The following is a 27583-nucleotide window of genomic DNA, read 5'->3' as shown; positions in this document are numbered from 1 at the left end:
GTGAAAAAAAGAAGAGAAAAAAAAAAATCATCTGCAGCCTCGGTCTGTAAGTGATGCGTTAAATGTCTCCGGCAGCAGCCACTGCGGTTCGCCTGGAATAAACAGAGGAACCGCAGTGGTAGCCAACGGTCAGGAGTGTGGGACCTGCAGGGTTCTTTTCTCGGGGAAACTACATCCACCGGCTGGACTTGGTGGAATATCATTTACAGAGTGGGTGTGACCGGTCCACCCATCAGGCTGCTGAGAAGAAGAAGAAAAACACGCAGTCGGGAAATCATGTGGCAACAACCGCACCAACTGCACTCACACACACACACACACACACACATATATATATATATATACAAGCATCACACACACACACAGACACACACATACACACACATATATATATACAAGCATCACACATACACAGAGACACACACACATACACACACACGCGCACGCACACACTGATTGGCAGGTGATCTGCACCTCACAAACCTCACGATATCACACCACTTGAACGCAGCACAGACCACTTCGGTGTGTTCGCAGCGGGTCTGGAGAGGCTGGCGTTGTGACATTGTTTCCTCTTAACTGGGGGGTGGGGGTCTTGGGAGGCCCCGGTGGAGGCCATGGTGAGGCTGCTGGGGCCGCCTGACTTAGAAAAAGAAGCACTCTAAATACTGACAGGCGGCACTTGAGACGGGCCTGGATGAGCAGGGGTCCCACTGGGCCTTTGTCACCCGACGCGCAGGTTAACAAGCCGCCGCGGCCGCCTCCCGCCTCCTGCCGCGCACACTTTTTGCCCTCTTTCGTCGGCCTCGCCCACAAACACGCTCCCCCATCACCCTTTAGCTCACGTTTTTCCTCTGTGCAATTTCCCTTCACACCAATAAGCAATAAGATTCAAGATTCAAGATTCACCTGTGGTCAAGTCATCACTTTGTACGCCCTCATGACTTATTGTATATTCCCACAGTCATTTAAATACTTTTTTTATTTATTGGATTACGCCACTCCTTTTCATTCTGCTCATAGCCCATTTATCTCTCTCTCTCTCTCTCAATCTCCATCTTCTGTATCTTTTTTTTTTGTCGGTCTCTCTCTCTCAAGTGTACGTCGCCATTCATAACTCCAGGTTATCATTTCAAAAGGATTTCAATGCAGGCCCCTCACAGGAGAGACTGTATAAAGAGGCTGCCCCAGGGCGCACACACACACACACACACACACACACATACACACACACACACAAACACATGCAGAAAAACACACAGGTGTAAACAAACACACATTTTCTATTTTTACAAGATAAAAACACACCTTGTTTTTCTCAGGTAAATATATACGGAGGCTAAGTGGTTTATAAGAGCCACCAGTAATTACACACACAGAAAGGAAGGAAAATCCCTGATTGCTGAGTTTATTATTCTGTGTTGACGTTCCTCTTTTCCTCTTTTCTCTCTTTTCCCCCCTTTATAACCTCTCCCCGTCATCCCACGCCTGGCTGCCGCTCTCTCATCGGTCGCTGTTGCTCTTTTTCTAAAAAGCTCTTAGCTGCCCTCAGGGCTCAACTTAACAATATTACAGTTCATCTCTCTCTCTCTCTCTCTCTCTCTCACACTCTCTCTCACACACACTAATACACTAATGGAAGAGAGACGGACAATAGTGGCAGTAAGTGAGCAAAGAGCCACTGGGCCAAAAAAAGAGCATCTTTATGAGCCTTTTGGGTCTCTTTCTCTCTCTCTTTCTCTCTCTCTCTCACATACATGCACATAAATAGCATGAATAGCGTAGATCAACTTCTTGGACATCTGGGTCATATCAATAATCTCTTTGATGGACATGTGTACACATGGACATGTGTTGAAACAGCCTCGACGGCGCGAAAAGGGGGGAGGGGGGGGAACACACAACGAGCCCACCGCTTGGCCCACACTCTCCCTGTTGCTTATTTTACTTTTCTTTTTACCCCCCTTGATATTAATGGCTTTCCGGGGGAGATTTGGTATCTGCTCGGCTGGCGCAGGGAATCCTAATAAAGCGGAACGTGTCTGACACCGACTGAATAGTAACGCTTAAACACACACAGTGACACAATAGAGATGTACACGTCTCCATTAAAAAACAGCGCAATCTACGCCAAAGAAGTGACTTCTTTCTCCGCACTGCAGCAACACTGTGTATGCATGGGAGGCTGCGCGTGTGTGTGTGTGTTTGTGTACTGTATCTTACTTAAACCATGGGAAATACCCGCTGCACATTTCAATTACATGTGCGTGTTTGTGTGTGTGTGTGTGTGTTTGTGTACTGTATCTTACCTTAACCATGGGAAATACCCGCTGCACATTTCAATTACATGTGCGTGTGTGTGTGTGTGTGTGTGTGTGTTTGTACGTGCGTGTGTAAGCGTGGCGGGGGCGTCAGCAACCGCTCTATTGATGAGAGAATGAAGTCATTTTTCAATGCGGGGTTAAGCGCTGCATTATTGCCGCCTCATTTGGCTCCTGTGGGCCACCATAGCCCTCCCGTCTGGTTTCCATGGCACGGAGGGAGAACAGAGAGGGGAATGTCCCTGCTTACCAGACTGCAAGTTCATCCATCAGCTCAAACACACACACACACACACACACACACACACACACACACACACACACACACACACACACACACACACACACACACACACACACACACACACACACACACACACACACACACACACGAGCAGCAGGCAATACGGACTGATCCCACTCACAGTCAACTTTCCCACAAAGTTGCAACAAATCGAGAGCAGCGGCGTTAAGTCTCTTAAAGCCAGCCAATATCACGTTCTGCACTGGTGGCGCTCTGCTGTAAAAAACTACAGAAAAACATTCTGGAACAGGAAAGAGTTTCTGCTGCTGTCACGGCCCACGGGGGCTTCGGTGTAAACTAAGGGAAACCTTCAAGAGGGAAATGCTTTCATCCGTCAGAAGTCTCACATTTAAGTTCCCTGCCTTGTAAATACAGTATATGTCTGTGTATATATATATATAGAGAGAGAGAGAGAGAGGGAGAGAGAAAGAGGGAGAGAGACAGGTGTGTGTGTGTTTTGAGTGCATTGTGCAACATAAGCGTGCACCGGCTCACAAACACTGCAGGGATTGTCCTCAGTAATGGGCGGGGATGCACCTTTGTGTGCACGTCGGGTGTCGGAGAGAAAAGGGGGCCGAGCGCGAGTGAGTCGGGTGAACGGGAACTTCTCTTTGAGTTCAGTGAAAACATCCCCGGAGACCCTCGCTCACTTCCCCGTCGTCCCCATCCTTTCTTTGAATGCTCCCGAGGTTGGTTCCTTCTCTCTCTCTCTCCGAGTGTTTACTGTAAACATCTCCATGCATCACTGTCATATCAGCGCATTCAGTTTCCCGCGTCCCCACGGCGCTCCATTCACCCCCGCTCCACGCGGCGGGCATCACATGTGTGGATGCCGACCACCTCTGGGACCTTTTCGTTGTTGCTTCGAGATCGTGTGACGATTTTTAATTATTCTTTTTTTAAAATCCATCTATCATGCAGACACAAAAAAACAAGATGACAAACGAAAGATGTTCACGCCCCGCCGCCCCAACAGAAATGTAACAAAATGGTCCAAGCTAAATTTGTATAACAACTTTGTGTGACTCCTAATATTTTGCAATCACTTTCAGTTAAACCAGATTGCTCCATCAGACAAAAAACTAATACGTTTTCAATCACTTTATTAGAATACAAATACAGTTATATCTGTGCAAAAAATAACGAATATTTGGCAAAAAATAGCTTATTTTGGCTGCAATTAACCAGTTTTGAACTGAATATCTTAGATAATAACAAAACAAGTTAACATATTTGGCAATAAAAAATTATACCCCGCATATATTTTCAAAAACATAATGTGCAACCTTTGCAAAACAAAACGAGTGCAGATATATGTGAGTCCTCACGTTTTATCATTATTATACGCTGCAATGAGCTTTCCACTACACATCTTTTAAAACGGAGTTGCAGGATTGATAGAGCTCTCAATTAATGCTCAATGCTGAGCTTTTGTTTTGAAGGACAACAGAAAGAAAGCCAAACTCACGGAGATTCTTAGCATATCGGCAACAACTTCAACGGTCATGCACGCGCAGCGTAACCTGTTAACGCCATAATGTAAACATTTACATTTTTTTAAGCTGTGCGACTGTTAGCTCGTTTGCAAAACAGGCGAAGAGAACAAGGAGCCCACGACGCCGCTGTCCCGTCTAATGAAGAGGAACAAAGATCTCAGGAACCGACCGCGTTGATCAACAACACTGATTGGACACCCACACAAAAGGTGAAGAATTTCACAGGGAGTTTTGGGCAAAGAATAAAGCAAACAAAACAAAGAGTCCCGGAGTGGTGCCATGGTGGCCTCAGGGGGTTGAGGCACTGACCACGTACCGGCTGGGGACCTTCGTCACCTCCCACACCCTGTCCGCACATCCGGTCCATTCTTGTAAATGTCTGGAGGGGATTTGATCAAATTTGGCACAAAAGTCCACCGCGAAAGGATGAACTGATCTGATTTTGGAGGTCAAAAGAAAAAGGTCAAGGTCGCTGTGACCTTGTGTCAGTCCCCTTTCTCTGCGCAAGTGCGATAACTCGGGAACGTCTTGAACGATTTCCCTCGAATTTTGCTAAAACGTCAACTCGGACCACAGGAGGAACCGATTATAATTCGGTGGCCAAAGGTCACTGTGACCTCACAAAACGGGGTTTTGGGCCACACCTCTAATTTAGAAAATGTCCCACCATCGTCTGATAGGATATTTAAAAAATGACACTCTGGACAGATATGCATGTAAACCTGACTAGTCGGTGGAAGCAAATGACTTATTATTTATAGCTGTTTGAACGTTTACTGCCTGACCTTAAATATGCCGAGTTGAACTTGTCGATCTCAATGCGACTCGCTGGTTGAATAGAGAAGAGGACCTGCACTGTCACCAACGCAGATCCAAACTGGCGGAGGGGCCCTGTGGAGCAGAGGTGGTCTGTCTCTACTTCACCCCGGTCTATAAAAAGCCCGGTAGTGAGATCTCCCGTCTCCTCTCCCAGACTCTCTGACGAGGTGTCGAGCCTTCTCTGCCACCCCCCCCCCCTCTCCAAACCAACACACATACCAAACATCCTCCTTGCTGCTCGTGTGTGTGTCCACCTGCATGTGTGTTCTCGCCCTCCTATTTGCGGTGTCTCTGTTTGTCCACCTGCCCTTAGCGGGAGACGAGACGCTCTCCGCCGATCGACCCACTGAGAGGCATTTCGGTCGCAGCCTGTCGCGCTGACAATCAAAATGTCTTTCTGTAACACTATCATTGCGCAACAACGCCCACCCCACCCCGTATCCTCCCGCCTCCATTCAAAAAGTCTCGAAATGTTATTAACTCACAGACAGCGTGGCGCGTGTCTCGAAAACAGCGGGCCGCCTGCCATCGCGATATCGTGACTTTATTAGCCGCAGGCAGCAGCACAGACGGCTCATGGGGCGGCCTTCGAAGCAACACTCAGCATTCTGTGTGCAGAAGCAGAGGGGGACTGGAGAGCCTCTCTGTCACGAACAACTGTGCATGTGAGAAAGACAGAACGAGACCAACAGCAGCCTGCACAGAAAAGAAGACGCTCAACGTGTTGGATTTGAACAGATTTACACAGAGAATACAGATTTAAAAAGGAGCGTGTTAGTTTTCAACTGTTTGTGATTGTCTTCTTTTTCTGCAAAAAGAAAGGGAGGAAATACCACGCACCAGACTCCCTTGAAGTAAGTTAGAAAAGGTATATACCGGTACATGTGCTGTAAATAGTACTTTTTAACCTTGATTTTTGCGTCACTGGTTGTTTTACTCAGGTTCGAACTTTTTCAAAAACTCAAGAAACAAACAAAATAAACGACAACATCTTTTCAATTTAAAAATTAGGAATTAATAAATAAATATTAAATATATGTTTGTATTTTTTTAACATCCTATCAATTCCGAAAAAACTAAATAAAAATACTACATATTATATGTTGAAACTCATTTGAGGCTTGATCCTATTCTAGAGAAAAAAATCACATGGGTGCAGTGAGCACATCTGCACAAACACACACACACACACACACACACACACACACGCTCACACTCACAGTGGGATTCCTTGACTCAGTACCATGTGGCATTTGATTATTGAAAGCTTTCCTCCGGAACACATTCATAATTTATGTGAAGATTGGATCCGTCTCCACAACGCCCCCCCCAACCTCTCCACCCCATCGCTGTCAACCCTGCCTAACACAAACACACACCTTGCAGTAAACATTTACTGTGACACAAAGCTTCTTTTTCTTTTAAAGTGCTAATGCATTTGATTGAATTCAATCAACTAAGAGAAACTAAAATAAAATACACCACTCCACACTCTCTCTCTCTCGCTCACTCTCTCACTGGGGATTTCGGAGTAAGTAATGTTGCTAATTGACCAATCAGGTTGCACTAACAAGGCTGTCAGACCGCGTTAGGATCATCGGCCAATCGCAGGGGCCCGCTGAGCGTCTCCCTGGGCGACTGTTAGCCGATGACCTGCAACAATCGGACTGGGAGCGGTGGCGATTACCCAGCAGAAGCTGATACCAAAAAAACACGCACACACACACACACACACACTCATGCACACACCCACACACCCACACACACACACACACACACAGGAAAAGATGCTCAAACATGCACTCCGAAAGTTAACTTGGGCCGTAATATATACAGACAAATGTGTGTGCGTGTGAGCACCATTACTCAAAAAACCATGTTCCTCAGGAACAAAGACTTTGCCGCCCATTAGCAGCCAAAAGAGGCCAAGTGCACACACACACACACACACACACAGCTTTGTTCATTTCGATGTCTTTTAAGAGCATCTCTGCCTCGAGCGTGTAATGTCAGCGCTGCCTTTCATGCAGCGCTTCTTTCTCTCGCTCTCTCTCGTCTTCTTTTTTTCTGTCTCGCATTTGTCCTTCCTCTCATCATCGAGTCCCTGCCTCATTTCTTTTACACCCCTCCTGTTATCTCCACCTATTCGCCTCATCCCTCGGCCCTCTCTCGGCATTCAACCGTTCCTCCATTTTGGGACATTTTCCCTTTCTGTCCTTCCCCCTGTTTTCCTCCTTTAGCCCTAAAAAGGGGAGAAGGAGTCCCAGAGACAGCAGGTTTCCTCTTCGTGCATCATGGTCAGTGGAGCCAATGTTATTTACACACACACACACACACACAGCTTGTTAGTATGTTAATTTTTACTTTGCATGCGAACAATCATCTGAGCGCAAACTAACACACACGGCGGCCATCTGCTCCACTGAGGTGTGTGTGTGTGTGTGTGTGTGTGTGGTTGTTTGTGTCTGTTAATGTGTGTCTGTCTGCATTATCGCTCGCCTTTTAAATGTCACCTTTGTCTCGAGAGAGGAAGCGTTCTCCTCGGTGTGAGAAACAATACTTCCCCATAATCATATGTACATAGCACAATATACGTACACACACACACGTGCACGGACACACACGGACAAATGCACACACGCACACAATTACCAGCAGTAAGAAAACCAGAGCTCTGGGATCAGCGGAAAAAGAGCATGACCAGAGCTGAGATTCCAGGGAATGGTGGAATATCTCAAAGCTTAACACACACACACACACACACACACAAACACACACACACACTGAAAGAGAAGATGCTTCTGTAATAGAGACAGACAGAAGGGTTTTCATCTTTCCAGAAGGGTGGATTATAAAAGGATTAGGACAGTATCATGACAAGATTCTGACACACATGAAGCTCTGCTGCACTAAGCCCATTACTGCCTTTTTCTCTCTTTTGTCTGTGTGTGTGTGTGTGTGTGTCTGCCTCGATACATTCTACAGGATGGAGACGTGTAGAGCCTGCTGTTAGGCTCTTTTCCTCGGGGAGCTGAGTGAGCGTATGGTTCGGGGAAACGTGTCTGTGTGTGTTGGGAGGGGTAAGGCCGTGTATGTTGGGTTTGAGGGGTTCAGATGCTGATGCTTCATACCACATGTGGGTCACGTCTTCTGTATGTGTGTGTCCCCCCCCCCCACCCCCTCTCCCTAGGGCTGTGGAATGTGTCAGAAGGGAGACGAGCAGCATCAGTGGTCTTGAAATCCGCATTGGGGATCGAGGTTCAGTGAGCTTTGTAGCGAGACGAGAGGTACGCCTTGCACGGGGCGAAGCCGGGGGGTTAGTGGGCCGCGGTTCAGTCACTCGTGAGCGTATCATCAGGCGGGAATGGAAGACCGCTGTGAGCTGGGACGCTCTCCCTGCTCCCGCACTTTGTAACTGTGTGGAGTGGCAGCACGGGGGGCGGCGGGGAGAGCTGTTAAGTTTACGGGCTATGTGAGACGGCAGCAACGAGGGGTCCGACAGTGTGTTGTTATTTTTGGTCCGGGGTTCTTAGGTAACTAAAGAACAGACAGACAGAAGGGCAGGCTGGGGGTCTACCGACTGGAGGGGGGACAGTTAAAGGGCCACGCTGTTAGTTCCACATCGTGTGTTACTTTATGTTGATGTCGTTTCCAGGTCCGTGTTGCAGCCCGCCTGGGTGTTGTATCTCATCCCATCCAGGCTGCGCCGCGGGATCGTGTGCTCGCTCGCAGGTGTCTGTCCACGGCTAATCTCACATCCTGCCGCAGCACACCGCATGATATTTTTTGGGGGGCGGTGGTGGTTATGGCTGCATTCTCGAGGGGCTCACACTTTCTCTAAACATCCACCATGGACTGTTTCACTGCCACCGGTTGCCTGATTGACGCCTCACTCACTCACTACTCTTAAATCGGCCCCCATGAGGGAGTTTAATTTAGTTTAGTCTAAGAGCCGAGTCCTTGCATACAAGGAATGTGTGGTTGCAGGTGAGACAGAGAGAAAGAAATAGAGAGAGAGAGAGAGATAGAAGCCTCTTTCACACTGCCCCCTAAAAATATATATAATTAACGGATTTAAACACATATCCTACGACTACTCCTATTACATTTTGTCAACAAAATAAATAAAAAAGATAGAATCAATGATTTAATTAATTAACTATCTGCTTTATTTTCAAAGTCCTTTAATTGTTCATGCTGGATCACTGCAAGCTTTGTGCTTCTCCTACTATGACAAGAATAAAAGGTTGCTAAGAGAAAAGGCCGATCTAAGAGCTGTAGTACTGGAAATGTATGTTAAGCAATTTAATAATCGATTATCAATTAATGTTATGAAACAAAAAATTAAACCCAAATATGTTCTGATCTACAAGCTCATTGTTGATGTCATCTTGGGCTCTGGGAAACAGTGGGGGGAAATTGTCCCGTGGTTTATAGACATTTAGATAGATAGATAGATATATACTTTATTAATCCCCAAGGGGAAATTTGTCGTGACAGTAGCAGCACCAATAAACCAAACACACAAGAATAAAAAACAAAACACAAAATATAAGAAACAGGGATGAAAGATATAGAAGTATACAAAGTAAAATACACAAATTTATTGAATTTAGAAAATCCCCAAAATCTAAATGACATGTAGATGCAGACGGGGGCGCATTAACGGCTTGTTGTGTATCTGGGCATCTGAGTTTCTGACAAACTCAGAGCGAGTGAGAGCACAAAAGCAACGGCAAGTGGAGGGGGAAGGGAGGAGGGGGGGGTGGGGTGAAGAACGAGGTTGGTGCGGCAAAAAACGAGGGGGTGGGGGGTGTTGTGACATCAGATGTCGTTAACCAATTAGACGGGCTGTTGCAGGAGAGCGGTTCCAGCAGCCACTAAAAGCCTCCGTGTCACTGACCTCAGGAAGAGAGAATTCAATAACAAATCGTCTCCCCTTTCTCTTCTCTCCCCCCTCCTCGTCTTTTCTTTTGCCGACAGCCACTTCAGTGACGGCCCAGCCTTTGTCCCGCCCCCCCCGCTCAGGCCCTTATTTACGTCGAGCCGAGCGGACCCTGCCCTTATGGAGGAAGAAACCCGAGGCTCTCTGGCGACTTGCACTGTGTGTCAAGGCCGCGGATTGTTTGCTGGGTCGCTGCCGGGTTTCCACATGACCGGATTAGCAATTAGCCTTAATGAGCTTCAGTCAAAAGGTGAGAGCGCACAACGATCTGATTGGGAGATTTGAACTGGGTAAGAAAAAAGAAAAAAAGGTTAAGCGACACTTGAGCCGAACTAAAGCGGCGAGTTTAAGTACCTGCTCAGGAAAAGATCCCTAGTCTGTTGATGATGATATGGGCTTCTGTTGAGGGGAGATTTACAGTATGTCTGTGTTACAACTCATGACGGACGTCTTTGAAACCCTCTTGCTCATGTGAAAAGACAATCTGTCCCAGAGCTTACTCTCAGAAACACACACACAAGTGTAGCTGCAACAGCTGAGCTTTAGATTGCTCCAGAATCCCCTGTGACCGTGGGTTTGGGCCAGAGGGGTGAAATAAACTTACCACCTGCTACTGGTAGTGCACACACACACACACACACACACACACACACACTCTCCTCTAACATCTGCCACTGCAGTCCCTTGTGTTTTGCCAACACCGGAAACTTTCAGACTAATAGTCACAGCTCAAGGCGGCGCTTAAGGTTTCCCAGCTTTTTAATGGCCGTTCGTTTTACATCATTAATGCGTATCAATCACCGTAAACACATATGCGTGGGAGGGAGTGGGGGGGCCTCGCGCAGAGCGCGCATGCAGCCGGATTTGTATCACTGAGCTGTGAATAACAGGGCTGAGAGGCTCTGCAGTGAGGATTGAGATGTTTGAGTTCAGAGAGCAGAGGAAGGGAAAGAAAAGGGAAAGTGACGGAGAGTAGCAGCGCCACTCAAAACACACTAAATAACCAGAACAGCAAATACAAATGTGGCAAATCTCATATTGTTTTTTTGGCCTGTCAAACTGGGGTTCACAGTAACTGGTTCATATAGAAGCTGTTTGTAGTGTTGTTTAGCACATATGCTTTTATATATTATTAGTTTTATTATATATTGAGCTGGAGCCAGAATAATGTTTTGTTTGGAACATTAATGTCGTGATTGGCCAACAACTAAAAGGCGAAGTCCCGCCCCTTCCGGCGGACAAATAATTATTTGGTCCAGCTTAAATTGCACCAAAAAAATTCTCTTTTCAATTAACAAACATCATTTGTGTTATTGATGGGGCAATTCAAATACATACTATATATATATATATATATATATATATTGTGACACGTTTCTAGCCGTCACTAGTAGGTTCCCCCTCTAAGCACCATGGAATGAGCAGCCAGAGTGATATTTCGGAATATATTTTATTGTTTCGGACCGCAGGCAGTGTCTCTGCTCGGCGCTCCACTCCCGTCTTCAGTCCATCCAGCTCCTTTTAAAGACAAAGCCTTGCAGATACACAAACACAGATTGTCATCAGCTGGACATCAGACCAGCTGATGACAATCAGACACCGTCCCCGCTCCACCCACTCTGCAGCCAAGCCTAAACACACCCCGCTGCCACATATATATATATATATATATATGGCATTAAATAAATTAAATATAAATATTCTTACATATATGTAAATATCCCGAAAATGTTTGCCTCTCAATGTTGACTATTGCACATATTTTTGGAACTGGAAAGGGAAACATTAAACATGAAATCAAATTCAGTGGCACCTGAATAACATATCACATGAAGATATGTCTCCACAGTTTGTACCTGCAATGAACCTGAATTAAATTATTGACGATGTGTTTGTTTTTTAATGTGTTCCTTAACACCAGCATCCTTATCCATAAATATCTGGTGCTTCTGACACGTTTTTTCACGGTCTCTAGTCAATGATATAATGTGTGATGAAGAGACACCAATGGGTGGACTGTTTAAAATGCATGCACGCACACACCCACACACATACACACACACACACACACACGCATGCACACACGAGTGGTCATGGAGGACAATCAGCGATCAAACGCCCAGCCCCTCTCGTCTGACTCCCTTTCATCTCTGTATGCTAATTAACCTTGACCTGAAACCTCCCAGAACTTAATTGCTACCATGGAAACGACTGCCATTTGTAGAATGCAGACACAAAGACGAACACGAGCAGGAACACGCACACGCACACACACACACGCACACACGTACACCCACAAAGCGGTGTTCAATTAGACCCATCTATTCTGCTTGACTTGCAACAGTCATGACCATCAGGCCGTCAGTTATCACCTGTCTCTGTCTGTTTCTGCCTCGTCGACTCATAGAGATAAAGAGGAGCTGGAGGCGGGAAGTGAGAAAGAGGAGGAGGAGGCGGAGGAGGAGGAGGAGGAGGTGAGGACATGCAAAAGTGTGCAAGGACATCAAAAACAGAATTAGGTCGGGCTCTATTAGCAGAAAATGTCTTAAGAAAAACAAGTAGTCCTCTCTGCTTCTCCTGGTGAAATATTGGATAATTGCTCCTCCTTGGACCTTTAACCTTTATTCAAATGTCTGCACCTGAAACGTTTAAAGGGGAAATTGCGCTATAATTTCTAAAGAATTAGTTATTGGTAAATGCCAAAAAAAATTACATATATATATATATGTGTGTGTGTATATATAAATGGGAGGTGAAAGGTACAATATTTCCCTTTAAATGGCATAAAATAAATAACCAGAGTTGGACAATACTACAATACTGAGAAAACACCTACAAAAATAAAAAAAGGTTTGTTGCGAGAGAGAAAAAACAAGAAAGAGTTTTTTTTTTTTAAAGTAAATGAGGGATAAGAACTGTCCGGTTGAAGTGCCATAAGAACCAGCCAAGCCAACCCGACGGCTCCTTTCTCCTGAGAGAGGCCATTGAGAGAAGCGAAGCAGGAGATGGAAAGCGCACCCATTCCTTTAGAAGTGCAGACTCAAAATGTCTCCCTCCCTCTCCTGAAGCTGGGTGACACACAAACTCACACCTGCGTACAAGCTCGGTTCAAATGAGGCCCGTCAAGCCTTCGACGCTGATCTTATGAACCCGCGGGGGACCGGCTTGCTGCGCTCGCATAACGCTGGTCTTCTTTCTCGGGCAGGGCTTCGTCTGAACATGCAGATTGTCAAGCGGCAATGTGTTGTGGTTAATAATCCTCTCGTCTCTTCCCTCCTCTCGCTTCCTCCCACTTTCCATATTCCAGGTGCTTAAGACCAAAGGCTGAGGTCATGACACACACACACACACACACTTTAGACGACACTCATACCACCCTAACCTCACAATAATTACGATAACGGTTCCTGTGCAGCTGTTTGTGTGAGAGAAAAAAAATTCAACCTGGATGCATTTGAGGAGTTTTAGGGTTATTTTGTTGTCACAAAGTAAAAGTAGATTTCTGTTGTAGCGCAATTTTGACAATTTTCCCATTTATTTACTTTGAAATGTTTTTGTGCATCTGTTTGTGTAAGAACAGATGCACAGACTTTAGATAGGAAATGGATGTCGTCGTGGTGACGTCACCCATTGGTTTGTGGACAGACGTTTTGAAACCTCTGCATTTTGGCAATTGGCTTTTAAATGTGGAGGAGTGACGCAAAGATGTAAACAGGACGATATCCTCGGCTGCGAAGATATCTGGGAAACGTCAACTGTTACCTAGCTGGTCGCTACGGCGACAGGAATCTTCTGTGCACTGTTGAACGCACTGACAGAAACCCACCCACCCGGAGCGTCGCTTGTAATCATGAGCGCTGTAAAACAGGCTGACATCACAGCCTTGGGTTGCTCATTCCCTCGCTGCCTGTCTTGCAAACTATATAATATGTACGCGTGTGTGTGTGTGTGTGTATTCAAAAGTAAACTGCCCAGATGTTTAGGCTCCACTTACTTTCACTACCAACTTCTGTCCGTAACAACCTGGAACGTCCTCGCCCCTCTTCAAAATGAAACTCCATTTTCTGCCTGATACACACTCCCAAAATAACCACACCACAATACCATAGTCATGAGAAAGCAACAGATGGAAATGACTCGATGAAAAGAGAAGAAAAAAAGGAAAATGGCGATGTCATTATCAATTGTGTGAGGATTTCACATTCTAAGAAAAGAAACAGCTGCCGCTAGGATGAGATGAGACAGATGGGGAAGAAAAAACAGCATCGACTTTCACAGCTTCAATGATAAAAAACATGATTTGGTCAAACGTTCAAGAGTAAATTGTTAAAATTCCTCTCTCTGAACTCATAAATGTTTTCCTCCAATGAACTGTCAGGACGCAGTGGACCCTGACTTCTAATACCTGACCTCTGAACTCAGGAACAGGAAGAAACCTGCACACACACACACACCCACACGCACAGACACACACACACACACACACACACACACACACACAAAGTTCCTCCTCAGTGTCTCCCTTTGTTGCCAGTCATCTGTGTCTCTGCACGTCTGCTGATGGTCCGTAATTTTATTTCTCTCGACGATAAGAATCTGTCTTTGTGGTACCGTCGCGAGGCCCGAACATACAAACGAGAGGAGGCGCGCAGCCGCTTCAGCGTGTGAAATATTTAAGAGGGCTAAGATGGAAGAAAATAAAACCCACTGCATTTTGTTTTTGTAAAAGAGTGAGGAGACAGAGACAGAGAGAGAGTAAAACACAAAAGCTCTCCTCCAACTCATTTGGACCCATTTAGAGGCAAAGACAGGAAGCACGTGAGCCCTCAGTCGCTGGTATTACTCAAGGTGGAAACAGACGGAGAAAGAGCAAAGCGGGCGTGAGGAGGAAGGAGTGATATGATCAGAGTCCTGACTTGTCTTTGCATCGTTTAGACGATCAGATGGCTGCCTTATCCTGCATTACCCACTCCTCCTGGCATCCGGTGTGTGTGTGTATGCGTGTGTTCTCCCCCCTGACACTTGCTGAGCGGTCAGAGTTCCCGAGAGCAGCCGTCCAATTACTGGTGGGCATGGCGTTAACGTAGAGATGAGAGAAAGCTGTAATTGGATAATGACACATCAGGGTTGGAACCTGTCATTAGACACTCGGGGGGACAAATATACATAAGCACTTGGGTATGCGCGCACAAACAGACACACACACACACACAGGTCGGGTACCAACCTGTGATTACAAACCTGCTGATCTATCACCAGCCTGCAGCTACACAATTACATCTCTCTCTCTGTCTCCCTCTGCATCTTCACAAATCCTCCAATCGCCTCTGACTGACAGCAACATTCACACGTTGTAATTTCAACGCTGTCTCACGGTAAGTTAGTTTCATGATGGTTCTAAAGCAGGCAATTCACTGAAAGTGACAGCAGCTGATGTGTGAAGGGTCTGTTTCCCCCCCCCCCCCCGCCCGGAGTCCTCACATTATGTAAACATAGTGCGTTTTAATGAGCGTAGGTCGCCGTGGTCACCTCAAACACACTCAGCTTTTGGTGAAATAATGTGAGAGGCTCTAGTCCTGTGAGCAACATCTCTGGGAGGGAATCGCTGGTCAGCTCCCAGTTTCCTCTCTCAGGTTTCCTACTGCATCGGTAGCCTGGATGAGGGTCTTGCATAAGCCTCTCAAAACCAATGTGCTAGTCCCGGGGGAGAGAGATGGGTAGAAGGCGGGAGGTGGAGTGTAAGACTTAAGAGAAAGGTGCTGCAAAGAGAAAAGAAAGATAATAGAGGAGTAGGGGAGAGGGAGAGAGGGAGAGAGGGAGAGAGAGATGAGAAGGGGAAGAAAATGGGGGGCCAAGCAAGCGGGGGAGGTAGAGAGAGAGGGCAGGAGAGGTTTTCTTTTGTGGCGGTTGGAGAGTGACAAGGGTGCCAATGGAGTGCCGGCGATGACGGTCCCGCTGGAGAATGCCGGCTATGCCAGTGGAGTGGCACTAATGGGCCAGAGAGGGGATGCAGTTGCCTGCCCCGGAGGAGGGATATTGTGCGACTGGACAAGGTGACTTGACACAGAGCCAAGATGGAGGATAAGAGGGGGGTGGGAGGGAGGCGCCCGGGGCAGGGAGAGACAGCCATGTTAGGTCTGCTGACTGATTGACATCAACTGAAACCTCTCTGTTTACCATGTGACGGGCGAGACTGGGAGCGCTCAGTTTGTGGTCTTTGTTCTAGTTTGTGTGCAGCGAGAGTGAGTTTATTCTCTCTTTGGAGCAGCATGAATAAACCTGTGACATTGTTTTAAATAAGTGGTGAAACTTTCTTCCACAGAGTGACAGTATAATATAAGCAATATGATCCATACTGGGTGAAAGAAATGGACGAAGTCACCGTGAAGTTCCCTGTTGGTTTGTGGAATACTGTTCGGAGGCCTGGAGTTTGGCATTATGCCAGTCGGCAGCTTGGTTTTAGGCCGTCACATCTTTCAACCACCAGACGTACATTTTCAGCATCTTGGTTGATTTTTGGGCTTTTCAGCTGTCACTATTTCGGTCATCGCCATTTGTGGTTTTTGCAACCACAAGTGATAGGAGGGCTGGAGCGAAATACATCGAATGATGGTTTGAGGAATGTTTGGCTGCACAGTTTGTGACTAGTCTCCTCAGCACCTTGTACACACACACACACACACACACACACACACACTTTGTCTCTGATACGCACAGTGAGAGGTCAATATTGCTGAGTGGCTTTGATCAGGGTGAGTAGAGCAGTGTTGAATTATCCCGATTCCAGCATCATCCTCTCCTATAATTCACTGCACCGGGCCGACTCGCCCGAGACAAAGACCAAAAGAGGAAACGTCGCACTGTCGTCAACGCTGTGTTAGCACGCTAAGCGCAGAGGCTGAAAGTGTGTGAGGAGAGGAAGCGGACGCGGAGGGAACGGAGAGGATGCGGGGCGATTTAGCGTCTCCGCTGGGAGGTGCTTCCGCACACGGTGACCCTTAATCGCACACCGGCGAGGCGAGGAAACGCTTTGATGATCCTCAGGAGACCTCACACACACAGCGTGGATTCACACACTGTCGTAACTACCTGCTTCCAGGTAAGCTCTTCCTGGCGTTGGCTCGGTATGTGACCCCCCCCCCCCCCCCACCCAGTAATCCACACTCAGGTTACGCACTTCTTTCTGACAGACACGCTGGCTCCAGGCTTCAGGCTACCTGCCATCTACAGTAAGTACTGACATACCTCTCTCCTCTCCTTTCCGCTTGACTCTCCCCTCCAGCTCTCGTCCATCGCTTTCTACTTCTTCCCCCCCCCCCCTTTTCACAGCTAGCTCAATAGAGAAAACATCTCTGTCTTCACCTAGGTATATCCCCTCACCCCCCATTCTGTTTTCCACACCATTTAAGAGAGCAAACACATCTTTAATCCTCCTTTTAAACACCCTTCATTCATTCCGTCTGCTCTCTCTCTCTCTCTCTCTCTCTCTCTCTCTCTCTCTCTCGCTCTCTCGCTCGCTCTCTCTCTCTCTCCAGGCATGACTTGTCGTCCCCGTAATCTGATGGGCAAAGCAGCGCCGTCCCTGCCGGCGTGTTCATTATCCTGGATATCTCGTTCGGTTGACGCTGATGCTCCCCGACCTTTCACCTGTGCGCTCTGAACCTTGAAACGGGCACACCCTGGGCGACGGCTGATTAAGTGACCTGCGTCCAGAGCTCGAAATGGAGCACAGAAACGGAAATGTGTTTGGAGATTGAACACGAGAAATCTATTTTAAAATGTCACATCTGATATGTTTCTTAATTTATCAGGTTTTTGTTTTCTTTTTCATTATTTACTTTTTATCAAATGTATTTTGCAAGCATTTTTTTTAACGTTTCACAATGTTAAAGTTTATCAGTCAGAAAAAGAAAATGTACTTGAACTTAAAAGTCATAAATGAGATGTGTTTTCCTTTATAAATAATCGTCGTGAGGCAAAGTGAGTTAGTTCTAGTTATCCTTCTAAAAAAAGAAATATTTATATTTCTCATGAACAAAGACTTTAGGATTCATGATTCAGTCGACTAATCAACAAGGTTGTTTGAATCAGAGTTTCTTTGACATGAAACCACTGAGCCCCAAACGACAGATTAGTTGAGTAACGGATGTAATGCTCATGCTTTCATGTTGACATAATCCTGGCGCTTGGAAAGCTGTGATTTGTGAGGAGAGGGCTCGACATGGACTACAGACTCTCTTTACATGATAAATAAGATAAGATAAAGCAACATTTTTGTCTTCACCTGCTCGAAATTATAGATTTTTTTTAGTCGGAGCTAAATCAAAAATGTCAACTTCCTTGAACAAACATGATTTAGTGCATGACTTTTTACTTTCACAAACCTCTGTTTTTAAGTGATCTTCCATTGTATGAATTGTATTGTATTCCACTTTGAATAAATAATGTTCATAGTGAAAAATGTAAAGCTGCACAGAGCAGCTTTGAAAAATCCACACACACACAAACACACAGTCGCTTCTTGGGCCCCGTGCAGGAACACGTTAGCTCTAGCCGTGTAGAAGTTGAGTGGGGCGTGTCATATCGCTGCATTCTGTCTGCGTAACATCATCCTTTGTGCCGGTGCCCTCTGGATAATAACAGTTGGGCTTTTGGCGAGCCCATCTCCGAACCGCTCGAGCATGAATTAAGGCATTGTGTCGGGATCTGAATAGCAACACACACAAAAAATCACTTCTTAGGAATGAGTGGCCTTGAGCAATCCAGATAGGCGGGCGTGTGATTCACATGATGGCAATGCGAGTGAGTCACTGACACTCAACACCTCAACGCGCTATTCTAACCGTCGGTTTGCACTTGAGGTGAGTCGGAGTGACGTAAGAAAACACCGGACCGGACCGAGAAAGGGAAATACTTTTTTTTTTTTAAACACTTTTACTGTTTGGCTGCATACAAGAGTGCTAATGAAAGCTTTTTCTTTGACACTATCTCTGTGTATGTGCATAATATATATATATATGTGTGTGTGTGTGTGTGTGTGTGTGTTGTTTGTGCGAGAGAGAGAGAGAGTTTTTATATCTGTTAAAGTGCATTCAGAGAAACAGGGTGGGGGACAGGAAATATTTCTGAATGGTACAGCAGTGTGTTTGTGCCATAGTGTGTTTGTTAGAGAGAGAGCGAGAGAGAGAGAGAGAGAGAGAGGGAGGCCCATTCAGTCGCCTTTAGGCGCCTCGGACAGACATAATAGCAGCTATTTGCATTTCCTATGGACACAATGTCAACAGCCTAATATTTCTTCATGCAAACAACTGCAACTGAGCATGCTGTCAGCAGACACTGGTCTTTTTTTTTAGATAAGTATCTAAAAAGGTATTTATTTTTTTAAAGGCAGGAAAACCAAATAATCCCCTTCAACGTCGTCTGGAACAACCAGAAGGAAGACTTGTTTCCCCTCTACCTGTTCCCCTCTCCATGAGCATCACAACGGGGTCAGCATGGTCTTGATGTGGAAGAGATGACCTTCCAAGATAACAGAGCATCAAATGAGTGGAAGAGATGAGAGCGTATGAACTTTTCACTAATCAACTGAGTTCTGTTCCAACAAGGTTCCCTGACATCCATCCGACATCCGACATCCCAACACCCCTTAGGGGTTAAAGAACGCTACATGAGATATCACCCCCCCCCCCCCCCACACACACACACACACACAAACACACACACACACACCTTCCCTCTTACATACTCCGTAGCTCTCTCACAGCCCAACGACAGTTTTGAAAATAACATGCTGCCAAATAAAAATAAATACAAAATAAACATATATAAATCAATGTAATCAGTGTATCCGCAAAGCTGAACAATTGTAATAGTTGATGCATCTGTAAAGCATTCACATATTTTATTTGTTTTCCTAAAATTAGTTATATGCCCAGTTCACACTACGGACTATGATTTTCCACTCTCAGACATTGTGAGAGGCTAAATGTGCGTTGGCAGACTGATCTAAGTCGGGGGAAAGGTGAGGAGGCATGGAGACCAGACGATGATGAGAACACGGCGATGACGGCCGGGTTCTCGCCTGTTTTGGTGATAAAATGTAGTTCGCAGACCTCATTGGGGATCCAGGACTACGGATCTCTTGGCGTGTGCCTGTCACCTGTCAGTCACGTAGTGTGAAAACGACGAGTTGTGCCGTGTGCACAGCACACTGAACTGACCACTTTGAAAGTTGCGAGCTTGGAGAACGATGACAACAGGTTCAGGATGTTGTAACGTAATTCAGAATTGAACAGCCTGGAAGAGCTTATACAATAATCCGAGTCCGCTGTAGTTCTCTCCTTTAGGGAGACGTTTATTCACTGATCAAAAGCAAAGTACAAACCACGGGGAGCTCTCCTCAACATGCAAGTTGAAGCCCGAAAACCACACCTTTTCTAGCACATCAAGATTCCATCTTTTATACCCAGATCTCGTCACAGGTGCATATCCCATCCCTCGTACCCCCGGGTGGGGGCTGTCTGTTGGCCGTGCGTCCCTCTTGGTATGTGTAAATACTGATAACAAGTGGAGGTGAGCTTCCCTCCATCCTGGACATATACACCAAGCGGTGCGTGGCCAGGGCCAAACGGATGATGAAAGACAATAACCACCCCGGCCACAAACTGTTCACCCTTCTACCGTCAGGCAGGCGATACCGCAGTATCAAGTGCCGCACAAACAGACTGAGGGACAGCTTCTTCAGTCAGGCCATCAGGCTGCTGAACAAGGACTGAGACCCTCATTAACACTACACACCAGAACATATTCTGTGAATATCTATGGCCATGGTGTATATTTTATTACATTGTTTATATATATATATATTGTATATATATATTGTATGTATATACATATATATATATATATAGTCTCAAAAAGTGTATATTTTATTACATTGTTTTATATATATATATTGCCATGATGTATATTCTATTACATTGTTTTATATATATATTGTTAATACTTTCTTCTTTTTTTGTGTGTGGATATTGTATAGTTTATTCTCATTCTTATTCTTTTTTTAGTCTGCTACTGCTGTCGGGAGTTTTGCACATAAGAATTTCACGAACCGATTATACTTGTATAAAAGGGGATGTGACAATAAAAACTTGAAACTTGAAACTTGAAACTTGAATGTTGAATACGGTCAGGCGTGTAGCTGCCCTTGAGCTGCAGACACAATATCTCTGTCTCCTCACAGGCAAAGTGCCGTCTCTTCTGATGCTTTGCCGGAACCTAGACATTACGGTCCCTTCAATAAATCAGATTAATATTAACAATGTACTGTTCACCGACATTGAGACGATGCTTTCCATAATTCAGCTTTCAGTAACCTTAACCAAAGTGAAATGTGGGGCTTACACCAACCACTGACTCCTGATCTCTAGAGACCAGGTCCGGCACTGTGTCTGGACCCGTCCACTCTGAACACTACATGTGCCTCCGTCATGGTTCACAAGACGATGACTCCACTCCAACGACTGCCTGGTTAACCAAATGGGATTGGATGACTTTCATGTATGTATGTATTTTATGTACGTATACATAATACTTGTTACATGTAATTGTTCTTCGTAGAATGTGGTACGATGACCTTAATGAAGGTCACGTTGCACAATAAGGTTCTAACCGCTACAAGTTTGATTTTAGATTGAAAAACAACCCGTGCCTTTGGAGGATCCACAGCTGTTACAAGTTTCATTTGTCATGATTTCTTAGGAGGAGGAGGAGACGACCCCCCCACCCCTTCTCACTTCTACGTATAAATCACCACCTGCTTAGATCTCCTGACTGGAACATTCTTCACCTTTTGACCTTTGCGAGGGCCCAGAGGTCATCGTCACTGTGGCAACCAAAAGGCCCGACGCGCTCCGTCTTAATTAAAAAATGCATGATTTGCTCAGAGGAAAAACGTTCATCTCCTCTACCTTTGACCCCCTCTTTCCTCTTCCTTCCTCCTCCTTCCTTTCATCCTTCTCCTCCTCCCCGGCTAACCGTTGACACGCTGGGAAAGCCCACATCTTGTGAAAGACGCCTGCGCTCTTGTGACCATTGTGCTGAGCCTGTCGCCTCGGCTGAGGTAGTACGTTTGTGTTTGTGTGTGTGTGTGTGTGTGCTTGTGTGAGTGTGTGTGTGTGTGTGTGTGCACGGCAGGGTTAAGCTCTCACAGAAAGACAAAGCCACAACCTTCGAGGCTGCTAAGCAACAATGCTGCCTGGTAAAGCCTCATCAGGGCACCGTTTAGCAGAGGATTAGTGACTATTACACACATAAACACACACACACACACACACACAAAATCAACTCATCAATTCATCAATTCAAACCCCGGGGCGCTTTAACTCATTTAAAGTCTGCATTTTCCTCCTCTCAATCAGCTTGCCCATATTGACTCTCCGTTCTCAGAGGAAGGATGACGGACAAGAGGCACAACTAACTTCCCTTCAATTTATTTTCCTTCTTTTCCTCCATCTTTCACTTCATCTTTCACTTCATCGTTGCTCCAGCAAATCAACACAAAGTCAATGTTTTTGGTAACGGCCCGACTCGACACCAAACACAGAGAGACACGCCGTGACCGCGTAACCGGGAAAAGCTGTTGCCGAGGGACGTTTGCCAGAAGAGGCCGAGCAGCGTCATAACACACATAAATACACACATAAATACACACATGAATGCACACCAACACCGTCCCATCAATAGAGCCTCATACTCAGGCATGTTCAGCTGTGGAAGCAATGACCCATTCTCTTATCCTCCCTTCATCAACCCCCTCTTTCATCTCTCCCTCTTTCATCTCTCTGCTGAGTTCTGCCCAGCAAAGGGAGAGAGAGAGTTGGTCGGGACGTGCAGAAAAGAGAAGAATCGTGACACAAACACACGTGCTCACGGCCCACGTTGTGTCGTCTGTATAGAGATGGAAAACAATCGGGTCGTACTGAATAATTTAAAAGGAGCTTCATGATGTGTGTAAGAATTGAATCTGGTGCACTTGTTTTTTTACATTTCTGGTATATTTGATAAATGAAATAAACCAATTTTACTTGTTAATTTAGCTTTGTTGCTTTTTGTGTATCTTGGTTTAAGATTTATGATCATCAAGAAGAAACAGAGTCAGAGCAATATAACCTCCATGAAGGGAGGCTTGACTGCGGGGCTGTTGTATTGGGTGTGTGAGCAGTTTACACCAGGTACACTAATAAACTCATAAACTGGTGACTGATGGGAGGTATTTTTAGTGTCGGTTGATCGGTGGCATGGTGTCGGCTAACGGCCTGGACGGCTGCTTCTTTTTGTCAAAGATCACAGCGGAATTCAATCTTAAACTTTGTCTGAAACCACTCATTCAAACCCTACTCTTCACTAGACGCTAAATTATTAACTCTATAGTCGACAGACACTCATGAGTCATCATCGGGAAGCTTCATCATGTATACACAACATACCACAACAAATTAGGCAGCGTGGGAGGTTATCAAAAAGTAGTGTGCAGGGTTATCGTTTCATCAGAATAATTAATTGTGTTGATCCTTTTACATGTAGTGGTCCAAGTGGGCTGGTACACTTCTACATTTGACTCTTTGGCAGATCTGGAAGCATCCAGGACTCTACTCTGCCCTCCCCATATCGCCTCCATGGCCTCAGCCATAGGTTATTTGAGGTTCTCTTCCTATCTGTCCAATATAAATTAGTATGTGTCAATTGATTCTCCCGTCTGCACGGACAGCATGTGGCATACCTCAAGGATCTATGTGTATGCTTCCTTCAGGTCGAACCATTCCGCAGCATAACATCTCATTTATGTTATGCAGATGATTCACAGTTCGAGCTCCTCATTAAATCCTCTGAACACAACAAGCACGCCAAGTTGAACTCTGACAACACTCTGGTTCCTTTACCTCAAATATGAAGGGCACTGCTAAAAACCTGAAAGTTACTTTTGACAGCGAGCTAAGCTTTGGACATAACACAGACAAATAGTAAAACATGTTTTTACCAACGCAGGAATATTTATTTAAAATCTGAGAAATGTCATCTTTTAGCAATACAGAGAAAATGATTCATGTTTTTATTTCCTCACAACGGGACTATTGTAATGCCTTGTTTACCTGCCTCAGTGCCCTAAACTTCCTCTCACTACCTCTCTCACACACACACGCACACACACACACACACACACACACACACACACATAAACACACAGATTTTTCCAAAGCCCCAAAAGAGTAAAAACATAATTTTCATAATAGCAGGTTGAGCAAGTGTTCATTTATAGCAGTACTGTCGCAAGAACCAAAGTGGGTCCGGTTTCGCACATACCTTCTGACCTCGATGTAAAACCTAACAAGATTCCACTTCGGAGGTTCTCAAGGGTTTCTTGTTGTGTTTTCTCAAAATAAAAATACACTGTAGGGGGTGGAGACGGAGACATAAGAATATTGACCACAAATACTGTTGGCGAAGCCTCCGTGGTCGTCGTTTCTTCTGAATGACTCCATACGTCTGATGGAGCTGCTCGCAGCTTTTGTGGCTACAACGGCGCCAGTTGGACTTTTTTTTCTTTTCCTGATTGTCATTTAGCAACTTTCTCTTCAGTCTCCTTTCTTTCTCTGTCTACAGTTGATTTATACCGGTTTATATTTGGCCGTGTAAAAAAGCTAAACAATTATAACACAACATAATGAATGCTGTTATGCTGAATGAAGTGTGTGTGCGGGCGTGTGAGTGTGTGTGTGTGTGTGTGGGTGCGGGGGTCATCGAAGAAGTGCATCAGATGAGGGACCCTCTGCTAAACACATACACCTGGAGAGCTGAGGCGGAGACACACGCACACACACACGCACACACACACACACACACACACACGCACACACACACACACAGAGAGGCCGCTTGTCTGCGACAGCTGAGCAGAGAGCAGTGTATCCGAGTTGTATTTTTACCTCGGCCCACACGCTGAGCAATATGCCAACTTCTGGCCTTGAGAAACTCACTCACACACACACACAGAAAAACAGACGCACGCCCACAGACACGACAGGTCGAGCCCAGCCAACCGCCGTAACGGCCGCAGAACATAAACAACTTTCACACACTCTCTGAATCATCTGAGCATTTCAATATTGTTTCAGATAAATATATTCAGCCACACGTATAAATATATGCGACCATAATTATTCCCGGGACCACAAACGGCCGTGACGGGAAGGCATTTCCCACAGATTTTCGAAGCGGCGCTGCCGCCCGGCTCGGGCGGTGCTGACAATGCGCAGCTCGGTTTACAGCGCAGGCGCTCAGGCCTGAGAGCAAGGAAGTGGCCTGACGGCAACAGGCGCCGTTTCACCAGTTTCTAAGGCAAACTGGAACATTTATGTTCTGGAACTGAAGCCGCCTGCGAAACCCGAAGTGTAACTTCAGAAGAGAAACCTGTTTCTGTGGTTCGCTGCTCATATCTCCCTTGATCCGTCCTGCTCCCTTTCTCCTCCCCATCCACACACACACACACACACACACAAACACACACGTCTCTCCCAGTGGGCAGCAGCTGTTGGAGTGCTAATCTCCATCAGCTACTGAACTGGCTTCTATGGAGAGGGCCACATGAAATCGTCTCCCTTCGCTCCTTCATCCAGAGCGAGACCACTCGGCGGGATATTTTCTTCCGTGCGTCTCAACATCCGTTTGCAGTGTCTGACCAGCACGAGCCATCGCAACAATTCATCTGGATGTCTCAGAACAATATTTCAGTTCACAATGCAGAGTGATGGATAGAGAGAGAGAGAGAGAGAGAGAGAAAAATAAATAAAAAAACAGCACTTACAGTCTGTAAAGCTTTGTCGTTCCCAGGAAAAGCAGCTCGGGGAAGACGGCCAGATTATTCCGATTCAGGCGCCTGGAAAAACACAGCATAAATTAGGGGATATACTCTCCGTATCCACTTCCAGACAGTGTGGGCGAAGCGGTTACATGTGCGTATGATTAGTTTTTTAAAGGTGAGATTTGTGTTTCCTGAGCATCATATCAGATTATGTTGTATGTGTTTATTCAGCCTAGTTGGAGGAGTCATGCAGGGACCAAGGAGATTGATAGAGACATTAAAAACATGTTCGGGGACGGATACGCACAAAAAACGACTCTGGGTTTAGCTTCTGATTTAAGAGGTGCAACATGGGTGCTAGACAAACAGTGAACCTGAGAGGGACGAAGGGAAGGCGGGAGGGGGAGGAAGACGAGAGAAGGGGTTCAGATGAAGGGGAAGGGCTGTGTGGGGGGACTTTTTTTTTTTACCACAAAGGCAGAGAGGAGATGATGTGGGAAAAACAAACAGGCAGTCTGGCCGGGCTACCGAATGTGTGAAAAGGACCCCACTGAGTAAACAAGGCCCTCACAGGGGAAGAACTCACAACAACCCGTCATCACGCACGCACACACACACACACACACACACACACACACACACACACACACACACACGGACAGAGAAGTTGAGATTAATAATCTTTGTGCGATCATTTAACCCTGGTTGAGTGGAAGAGGTTTGTGTGTGTATGTATGTGTGTGTGTTAGTGGTTGTGCCATGATGTGAGTCAGAGGAGTGACACAATGAGTGACAGACTGCTGAAACTAATCCTGAGACACACACACACACACACAAACAGACCCGGCAACGTATGCTGTGCCGGCTGCTACTGTAGGAGAATGACGAGAGGAAAGAATAAGGGAAGGATGGAGGCAGGAGGAAGAAAGAGTGACTTCAATCTAATAAGAAGGGCCACTGATATACACACACACGTTTACACACACAAACACAAAGATTGAAAAAGTACCACAGAAGTTACTTCAACACAACACTCCAAAAATGTCCCCAACTCCATTGTAAAGGCTCTCACTGGCTGAGCCTCGTCTTTCCCCTCCTCCTGCTTCCCGAGGGGAGGACGGATAACGTCAGCTCCTTGGGGTCCGCGTTCCGCCCACAAAGTGCACAAACGCGCGCGCCCATTCGCACTCCGCGGTTACATCAGAGGCCGCCTAAATATTTAACGTCCCGGGGAACGGTGTTCCTGAATTATTTACCCCTCTTCCGCTAACGCCGGCTCTGGCGGCTAAGAGCCCCACGTGGTCCCACAGAGAGCCCCATTCCTACCAGCTGTGAGCGCCCCGTTAGTGGGCCAGACCTCCCCAGCGTGAGAGCACGGACCTGGAGGTTGGGAGGAGGGATTAGGATGGAGATGTGTGGGGGGTTGAGGGGCATATGAGCTCATTCTCTTAAAATAGATACAATGCTGTCAGACTAGGAGACTGAGCGAATGAGGCAAAGATAGTGAAGGACCAGAACCAGTCGGGTTCCTTTAAGGCAGGGGTCACCAACATTTTTGAAACCAAGAGCTACTTCTTGGGTACTGATTAATGCGAAGGGCTACCAGTTTGATACACACTTAAATAAATTGCCAGAAATAGCCAATTTGCTCAATTACCTTTAACTCTATGTTATTATTAATAATTAATGATATTTATCTTTGTGGAAACACTGATCATCTTCATGATTTCTCACAATAAATATATATAGAAACAGATAAATATCAATATGCAACACTTTATTTTTATATTTTCTCTAAGTGCACATTTTTCAAATTGAACATTTTTAAATGATCACTTC

The 27583-nt window shown here is 45.9% G+C and overlaps 1 protein-coding gene across 9 annotated transcripts in view; it reads right to left on the bottom strand.

Moving 5' to 3' along the window:
• The window catches only part of slit2 (slit homolog 2 (Drosophila)), an 85119-nt gene that overhangs the window by 42669 nt on the left and 14867 nt on the right, over window positions 1-27583 (bottom strand). For all 9 annotated transcript variants that reach the window (XM_056408774.1, XM_056408767.1, XM_056408768.1 and 6 more), the window contains one exon: window positions 25748-25819. In XM_056408774.1, coding sequence (XP_056264749.1) covers window positions 25748-25819 — 72 coding nt within the window. The remainder of the gene's footprint in view (window positions 1-25747; window positions 25820-27583) is intronic.

Source organism: Pseudoliparis swirei, chromosome 24, assembly GCF_029220125.1.
Source record: "Pseudoliparis swirei isolate HS2019 ecotype Mariana Trench chromosome 24, NWPU_hadal_v1, whole genome shotgun sequence".
In the NCBI taxonomy this organism is placed as follows: Eukaryota; Metazoa; Chordata; class Actinopteri; order Perciformes; family Liparidae; genus Pseudoliparis; species Pseudoliparis swirei.
This window is presented reverse-complemented; position numbering and strand designations above follow the sequence as displayed.